Raw genomic sequence first — 9,084 nt, forward strand, 5'->3', positions numbered from 1 at the left:
AGTTTAACATTGAGGCAACCAATTTTACTGCTCAAGGGTCACAATTTTAATCAAAATATTATGATTCACAAAATCAAAAGCCTTACAGAAATCAAGAAAGGTTACGCCGAAAAGTTCACCAGTACCCATTGCTCGAAAGCATTAATATCAATTTATCATTCTTTTCATTCTATTTGTAAGTCCATTATTTATGCACTGAATTGACGACCGATTTTTCGGTTATTTCCCGATCACGAAAAGGAGCAAATGGCGGGTGTAATCGGTCGGCAGGGGATAGTCACTTCTCCATGGCACCTGATCCCTTCTGCGATGTTTTGAGGTCCTTATTTGGGAAACAGACTCAAAGAGTTAATGCTGTGCCTTTCGAATATGATACTTTTTAACTCAGTCTCACCAAGATATATCGATATAAAACTGGAAATTAAAATTGTTTATTGACAATACGTCGTCGATATGTCTAAATGTCGAGATGAAGTCTAAAGCAAGTGTTTCCTTTTCATGCATAAGATTTTGCACAAATTCTGCTATGAGATATCATGTGTTGTCTTGGTGTATTTTTAGACGGTCTCGTAAAAATTACTGGGATTTTACCCAAACTTGGCTTGTACACTGAGATCAATATAAGTTATATATGGCATAAAAAAAGATTTTTTTTCTGTTGCAGTATTCACACAATAAAACCCCAGTCGGCCACTATCTGCGTCCTTCTAAGATGTGCTCGGTGCTGTCTACGTTCTTATAAGATGTGTTTGGTGCTGTCTACGTCCTTCTAAGATATGCTAAGTATTGTCTACGTCCTTATAAGATATGCTCGGTGCTGTCTACGTCCTTATAAGAAGTGCTTGGTGCTGTCTAAGTCCTTATAAGATGTGCTTGGTGCTGTCTACGTCCTTATAAGATGTGTTTGGTGCTGTCTACGTCCTTCTAAGATGTGCTAAGTACTGTCTAAGTCCTTCTAAGATGTGCTAAGTACTATCTACGTCCTTATAAGATGTGCTAAGTACTGTCTAAGTCCTTATAAGATGTGCTTAGTACTGTCTACGTCCTTATAAGATATGCTCGGTGCTGTCAACGTCCTTCTAAGATGTGCTAAGTACTGTCTACGTCCTTATAAGATATGCTTGGTGCTGTCTAAGTCCTTGTAAGATGTGCTCGATGCTATCTACGTCATTTAAAATGTGCTTTGTGCTGTCTTCGTCCTTTAAGATGTGCTAAGTACTCTCTACGTCCTTATAAGATATGTACGCGTTCGATGGTTTCTACGTTTTTATAAGATGTGCTTGGTGCTGTCTCCGTCCTTTTAAGATGTGCTAAGTAATGTCTACTTCCTTCTAAGATATGCTAAGTATTGTCTACGTCCTTATAAGATGTGCTAGGTTCTGTCTACCTCCTTCTAAGATGTGCTAAGTACTGTCTACGTTCTTTTAAGATATGCTCGATGCTGTCTACGTCCTTCTAAGACGTGCTCGGTGTTCTCTACATCCTTGTAAGATGTGCTCGGTGCTGGTTACGTCCTTAAAAAGATGTGCTCGTCGCTGTCTACGTCCCTATAAGATGTGCTCGGTGCTGACTACTACTATTTAAAATGTGCTATGTGTTGTGTACGTCCCTCTTAGTTGTACTAGATGCTGTCTACATCCTTCTAAGATGTGCTTTGTGTTGTGTACATCCTTCTAAGATGTGTTAGGTGATGTTTACGTCCTTCTAGATGATCTCCTTGTTGTCCGAAGAAATAAATTCAAAAGTTCATGACGATGCCTTGTGTAACATAAATAATTGGAGGCCAATGTATCAAAGTCGAAATTAATCAATATATTCTTAATAATTTCTGAGAATCATTATAACGTCATCAAATAATAATTTCTTTGAAATTTATTTCTGAATAGCTAATTTTTTTTAAATTTCATTCAAGACAATGTATATTTCAAAGTTAGCAAATGAAAAAAAAAACATCAGAGCATAACAGGTATTGACTTAAGAAATGAATGTAATAATTTTTTCTTTGATCGATGTATCAAAGAAAAATTTGGACGGAAAACTTCATCAATGCGCGTAGCGCATTGATGAAAAAGTTTTCCGTCCAAATTTTTCTTTGATACATCGATCAAAGAAAAAAATATTATATTCATTTCTTATCATTTAATTATGATTTTAAATTAATAAAATGAAAGTTTCTTTCCCTTTTCTATTAAATCTATGCATCAAAAACAGTGCGCACGAATACATCACCATAACCTTAACGTTGCTGAAAATTCAAAATGGCTCTAACCATGCTAACGAAAAACGTTCTCAAATATTGTCGTGTGATTACCAACATTCTCTGAAATAATTTATATTTCTTTAAGACAAAAAACTTACCTGTTGTGTTATCCCTCTGTGTATATTTTCCCGGTAAGTTATCTAAGTTCATGAATGTAAAGGGGAGATACTCAAATATCCTAACAGTTCTAGGACACAGAAATTTTGGATTTCATTTGTGCATCTTTTCATCTGAATTTCAAACCAAATATATAATTATATACATATCACAACCTGTCAATGCTGTAAAACCTGAAAGAGTCTGCTGCCCATAGTTCAAGGTTAAAGAATTCCATCCTCAATTCATGGAGTGTCGTGTTTGTCGGTCACTCGTTTACCACGATTTAACAGATTTTCGGTTTTCCCCGCTTTGGTAGCATAATAAAACTTTTTTTCAGAGTTCTCTGTTTCATACCAGATATCTCAAAGTCAAACATTTAAGAAAAGTATGCCGATTAAACGATTTCTTCCCTTCTTTCCGTAACTGTATTGTCGTCATGCAGACGAATTTAATTTGTTTAGCAAAGGGGGATAATTCAAAATGAAACGAAAGTAGAAAATAAGCCAGGAACCTTACGGACAAGTTCCGAAATTCAGGAAAATATTTATTAAAGCAAAGGTATTTGAATATTCCTTCAAAAAGTAACCTGGAAGCGGGGAATATACATGTACCGACTGTCAAAGTAGTTCCGGCTCGTTAGTGCAACCGAACTATAGATTTTATTGATGCAGTTATCAAAAGAATTTTTTATCCAATCAGAATCAAGTATTTTATAGAAATTAAATGATAAAATCAAGAAACAACGCAATTTTCATTGTTATATGATTATATATTGTACTATTTCAGATTAAGCAATTATGACAATTAATATCATCTTCAATGAAATCGATGCTTGTTGCATATCTGCGGTGATTTTCTTTGATCTTTTTTGTGACGATATATCCCATATTCGATAATTCTGTCCAAGCCCTGTCATATATTACTGCAGGAGGCAGAAATCGTGTGATTTTTTTTAATATTGAATTTTGACACTCGAAAAAAATTACGTCATCAGACATGCGACAATTTGCTTACATCATAGACTGCCTCGTACTATTGGTTATATCGTTTTCATGGGGCGTGGAAATCCAGGGCGCGAAGCGAATCAATACTACTCGGCATCTATGATGTAACCTATACTTACACAACAGTAAAATATAGAGTACATAACAGTTAGCCAATCGCTTTTCAGGCATTGATTAAGGTACGATGTATATATTTGGCACTTTATAAGACCATTTGGCAGAATTTCACAGATTCACAAGAACGCAGCAGGGTTTTTTTTAAGAAAGTAAAAAGAAAAAAATGAGCAGTCAGTGGGTTATCTCTTTAATGGTCGGCTTCTTAGCTTTATCTAAAGCTAACATTATTTCTCAGAAATATACCGCGAAACTGGAATTCAATGATAAGAAATCAAATTATGAACTTTTAGGAGAATACAGTGCTCATTCATTGACCAACTGCGCCGTGATGTGTCAAAGGGAGTGCGTCTTCTTTGGTTTCAACTCTCAAATGAAGAAATGCCATACCCACAAAAAAGTCTTACGTCTGGTATGTCTGATGAGGCCGGTTGGAGATACTACTCTGTTGACGGTATGTATATTTGTTATTTTTTCTTTATGTTTACTTCTTTGGTTTGTTTTAAATCCCTCTCGAAGAGACACGATTTTTTCTTTGACACTTCTTTTTATGCAGTATAAACAATTGTATTTTTAATATAACTGATTCTAAAAATTATCCCTTTGCTGATTTTTTTTTCTGTGATATTTTTTTTAATTTTCAATTATTTTTTTAATTTGAGTTTTATTGAATTATACTTTGTGATTTTCTATTTTCTCTTTTCGGAATATCCCTTAGCATGTAATGGAAAACATAAGATAAAATTTCTACACCTTGAGATTTTAGTATTATTCATTTAAGCTTTGTGACAATGATCAGTCCAAACCATCAGAAAATTATAGCTTGTCATTAACTAAATCAACGAAAAAACCTCACTTAAGCTCCCATCTCGAAATTCCTATCTTAAAGAACAGCTGTTCTGAAAGCTGATATGAGAATCCTGAAAACAGCTGGCCTGTACTACGGAGGATTAAACAACCCTGTCGATCGGTTATACATTATATCATACATCAAAACGATATCATCATTTTACTACATTTTTCAACATCTATTTCAGTGTCAAAATTGTTTATCATCTTAATTATCTTCAATCAATTCCCCTTTCACATTTCTTTCAGTCAACAGAGTAATGAAAATAATTGTGTTTAATTTTAAATACGGTACTTTTAGCCATGTCATAAATCAAAGATTTGTATCAATTGGAAAACAAGATTGATTTTAAATAATAAGGAACAGTTAAACATAATACGCATCGTACATGTTGTTAACATTTTTGTTTCCACAATTAACATTTATATCTCATGCAGGCATTATATATCCCCTCACCTCTTGTACATATACATTGTATGATTCTGGTATTCTTTATTTTTTTTTAGAATTTTCTAGCATGCCCAAAACTTGCAAGGATCTTCAAGAAAACGGACAAACCATCACAGGGGTGTATGATATATACCCCTACAGTACATTAACCATTCCAGTAAGTGTGTACTGCGATATGACCACGATGGGCGGGGGATGGACGGTAGGTCGTTTATTTTATTATTAAAAGTACTTAGTATAACACACCTTGTTTTGGTTATTTTAAGGATTGTAGGATTGTATTGTACTTTATATCAAAACATATGGATCCTATGAATGTTCAAAGCAATAAATTAAATTGCTATGCGTGTTAATTTTTAAAGGCCATTCAGAAACGCGTAGACGGATCCATGATCTTTGACAGGAACTGGGCGGATTATAAGAATGGTTTTGGTTCACCAGAACAGAACGTCTGGATTGGTAAGTGTAAATCGGTTTCAAATAAGAACTTTTTATTCATTCAAAGTTTGAAGATACAAAAATTCTTGTGACAAGTAAAAAATTATAATGCGTAATAAAGATCAAAATTTAAGACTAGGTAATGTGTGTTCTATGATATTTAGATATCGTGTTTAATTGATATTTCAAATAATAAAAAATAGAAAAGAAGAATATCATTTAGCGGCATATTCTAATGAGACCAAATTTAGCAATATTGTCTATATCTATGGAAAATAATTTGATTTTTCATTACGGTAGATTCATATAGATTTTAAAAGAATTAATAGTATTCGATGAACTTTTCAGATGATTTTAGATATATCTTTATACAGGAAATGACGTAATCCATAAATTAACGAAAGAAAACACCTCATCCCTTTATGTATCCATCACTGTCCAGAATGGTACAACGCTCTATGAAATGTACGATCGATTCTCTGTCTCAGACGAAGCAGGAAAATATCAGCTCTTTCTTGCAGGCCCTGCCACGGGAACGCTAGGTAAGTGTATCCACGTTAAATTCTCAAAATTATGTTCAAAGTACGGATATTATCATAAAACGAATATTATCATAAAAATACCTTTCTGTATTGAAGTATCATTAGTACGGATATTATCATAAAAATACCTTTCTGTATTGAAGTATTATTAGTACGGATATTATCATAAAAATACCTTTCTGTATTGAAGTATTATAGAGTCATTGAAAAAAGAGAAGGGTAATTTTTTTTCTGATATTCTGTATACGTTTTTGATTCCACGCTAATGAAACATGTTTAGTATTTCAGAATATCACTTGCAGGTACCATGCACGTATCAGCAGATGTTGAATTTGTTATTGTCAAGTAGATAAAATTTCTAATTATACATTTTATGTACAAGAAATTATGTTATTTTTTTTAAACAAATAAATCCAATAATTACATTTGTTCAACATTGTTATTCAGCGTGGGTTTCCTGATTTTTGATAATTCACATTTTAACTGATACGGAAAAAGTTTACAGAGCATGTTAGTCTGATTTTTAATGATTCACATTTTTTACTACTACGGAAAAGGAAGTTTACAGTGCGTCATTAACCTTAAATGTCGAAAGGTTTACGAAAATTTGATGATAAAAAAAATTTTGATCGGATAAATATTCAAATAAAAAAGCTTAAAAGCCAAATTTTAAGGACCTTAACCCGTTTCACATTTCCATTTATTTAATAGGAAATCTACCATCTTAAAACATTCACATATGCACCATATCTTATCTCGTTATTAATGATTTACTTAGTATTGCATGTTATGTATACCTGTTTAAAGACACGGTCTCGGATAAATATTAAAATTTCATTTTGTGATGTTTTCTTACATTCCCAGTGACGTTTAACCCCCCCCCCCCCCATAATACCATGCTTAAAAAGTGTAACACGTCTGTTGTTTATTGTTACACTAGAAAGGATGCTATGTGAATTCCGCAGTGTTTTGTTGATTTGTATTATTTTTATCTCTCTTTACAGGAAACGACACGTTAAACTGTGTATCTCAGACGTACTTCAGTATTAAAATTAATGTGATATAAATTAATAATTATTATCTCTGTTTTATATTTTCTCTAATTCTTCAGGTGCCAGTATTATAGATATAGGGGATTAAAAGACTGAACTAAATAAATATTATCGCTCTTTCCAGCACCTAAAGCCGTCTATCTTAGAATTACCTCAGTATTATTAATGACAATTAAATTGAAGATATATAAATCCATTTTGTCTTTGATTGCTTTTGTTTAATTTTACAGGAGACGCTATGTTACACACTGGTGCTCCCAATCACTGGGATCTGTCTGGGATGTACTTCAGTACCCCGGACAGAGATAACGACGGGTATAGTGGAGGTAACTGTGCTGCTGGCAGTAACATTAGAGGAGGCTGGTGGTTCAACGCCTGTCACCTCGCCTTCCTTAACGGTCAATGGTCCCCGGGGTCCTGGATCAACCCATGGCGTCCCACAGTAACGAGTGCGACGTCAGTGAAGGGGACCACCATGCTGATCAGACGGAACTAGGTAAACATCATTAAATCTTAATATAACACAGATTTTTTTTTTCTTTTTGTATTACTGTGAAATTTTCAAAAGGTTATAAGAGGTTTTTCAAAGTGAAATATGTTCCTATTTCTGTGAAACATTAATTCAATACTATTTTTTCTTAACAGACGAAAGATCATCCATCAATTAGAGGAATCCATTTTGATTCAAGAGCCGGTTTTACATTTAACATTTATCACGGGGTTCTTTTTCTAAGAGACTGTTTGACATCAAGTGACTAAACAAATATGTTTTCAGGGGTGAAGGATTATGTAAAGCAATAAATTATTGTGATCTTGTTCTACCGAATGTATTCTGCAAAAGATGTACTTTATATGTGTTGTAATAAATTTGAAATTAGAAATATTTCGTTGTTATTTATACTAATAAATGGCAAGTATGTCTGGAATGGATAATTAGGATGTACATTACTTTATTGTCAAAACTCATTACAGCGAACCTGTTTAATCCGACACATTTGCAATACATTTTACTGTGCGTGCTCCGCCATTCAATTGACACAATGCAAGGGGAAAATGCCATAAGTGAAAACCCAAAATTTGAAATAATTTTAATTTATTGTTATTTAGGTTAGAGATAATTCAAGTAATTTAGAAAAAAAAATCAAGTTGCAAAACAAGACAAGGAGTTAGAAAAAAAATAAGCACTGATTCATTATTTTTGGAAGATGTTATAATATATCTGCAACTGCCTTTGCAAATAAAACTCAGCGAGCTAACATTAATCAATATGTTTGCAAATACTTTTGCAATTATGAGACTACATCTTTTAAAATAAATGATTCAATATGACAAGTCATTCTCTATTATGCAATGTGTAGACTTTGGTTTTATATATATATATATATATATAAATTATATATATATATATATATAATTTAATTCTGTTTGTATTCTTGTCTCTCATTGGTTGATTTCCAAAAAGGAACCATAACATTTTGTATAATCTGGTTTGGTATGGGGACACACCCCCTTGACAACCAGCTGAATCATCTGTATCCATCAATCCCCTCATTTCCAGTCCTTCGGATTCATGAAAAATTCCAGATTTAATGAATGTACCTTTAACTTCAAACAGTTGCTCGATCTTACCTCATGTAAACAAGCATCATGGCTGCTAGATCTATGTATCAGTTTTTACCTCCCCTTGCTTCCCATCACTTCCGTTACTACGGTTGTATTATTGCGCGGTAAATTTGAAAATAAAAACAACACAATTTTACATCCCCAGTTGTTTAATTATTTTAAAATTAAATTATAAGGAATGACTTTAATTCTTGGCCAGATTATCGAGTACAATATGGTTTGAGTCAGTTTCCGCTTTATAATCCGCTTCGCGGATTATAAAAACGCTTAAACTGACCCAAACCATATTATACTCGATAATCTGGCCAAGATTAGAGTCATTCCTTTAAATAAATATATATATATATATATATATATATATATATATATATATATATATATATATATATATATATATATATATATATATTAAAACACTTCGAAATTTAAACGTTTTCTAATAATGATAAATGATCAATGTAATATAAGGAAAAATAAAAAAAATCATAGGTCTTCAAGAAAGCAAAATTTAAAAATGATATCAATTAATCATAAACCTCAATTCCTGTATATGAATAAGGACAAGGCTGAAAAAATGCCAGAAACGCTTAAATTGCCTATGTATAAACTATTAATGTTCAATCGGATTTGCCTCTATCATAAATAGTGAATA

General features: G+C 32.7%; 1 protein-coding gene across 1 annotated transcript; it reads left to right on the forward strand.

The window, feature by feature from the left end:
• The first annotated feature begins 3,858 nt into the window (after nt 1-3,858).
• On the forward strand, nt 3,859-7,305 carry LOC134259999 (ficolin-1-like). The gene is made up of 5 exons (XM_062742584.1): nt 3,859-3,931; nt 4,834-4,934; nt 5,140-5,236; nt 5,590-5,757; nt 7,040-7,305. The coding sequence occupies exons 1-5, from the start codon at nt 3,859-3,861 to the stop codon at nt 7,303-7,305; spliced, it is 705 nt and encodes a 234-aa protein (XP_062598568.1).
• Nucleotides 7,306-9,084: the final 1,779 nt, after the last annotated feature.

This window comes from Saccostrea cucullata, unplaced genomic scaffold (genome assembly GCF_032062105.1).
Source record: "Saccostrea cucullata isolate Sc308-1 unplaced genomic scaffold, CSIRO_AGI_Scuc_v1 ctg12602, whole genome shotgun sequence".
In the NCBI taxonomy this organism is placed as follows: Eukaryota; Metazoa; Mollusca; class Bivalvia; order Ostreida; family Ostreidae; genus Saccostrea; species Saccostrea cuccullata.

Coding starts and splice junctions, on each gene's coding strand:
- LOC134259999 (XM_062742584.1), top strand. CDS start 3,859: ATGCCATACCCACAAAAAAGTCTTACGTCTGGTATGTCTGATGAGGCC. Junction 3,932..4,833: donor GAGATACTACTCTGTTGACG/GTATGTATATTT, acceptor ATTTTTTTTTAG/AATTTTCTAGCATGCCCAAA. Junction 5,237..5,589: donor AGAACAGAACGTCTGGATTG/GTAAGTGTAAAT, acceptor ATCTTTATACAG/GAAATGACGTAATCCATAAA.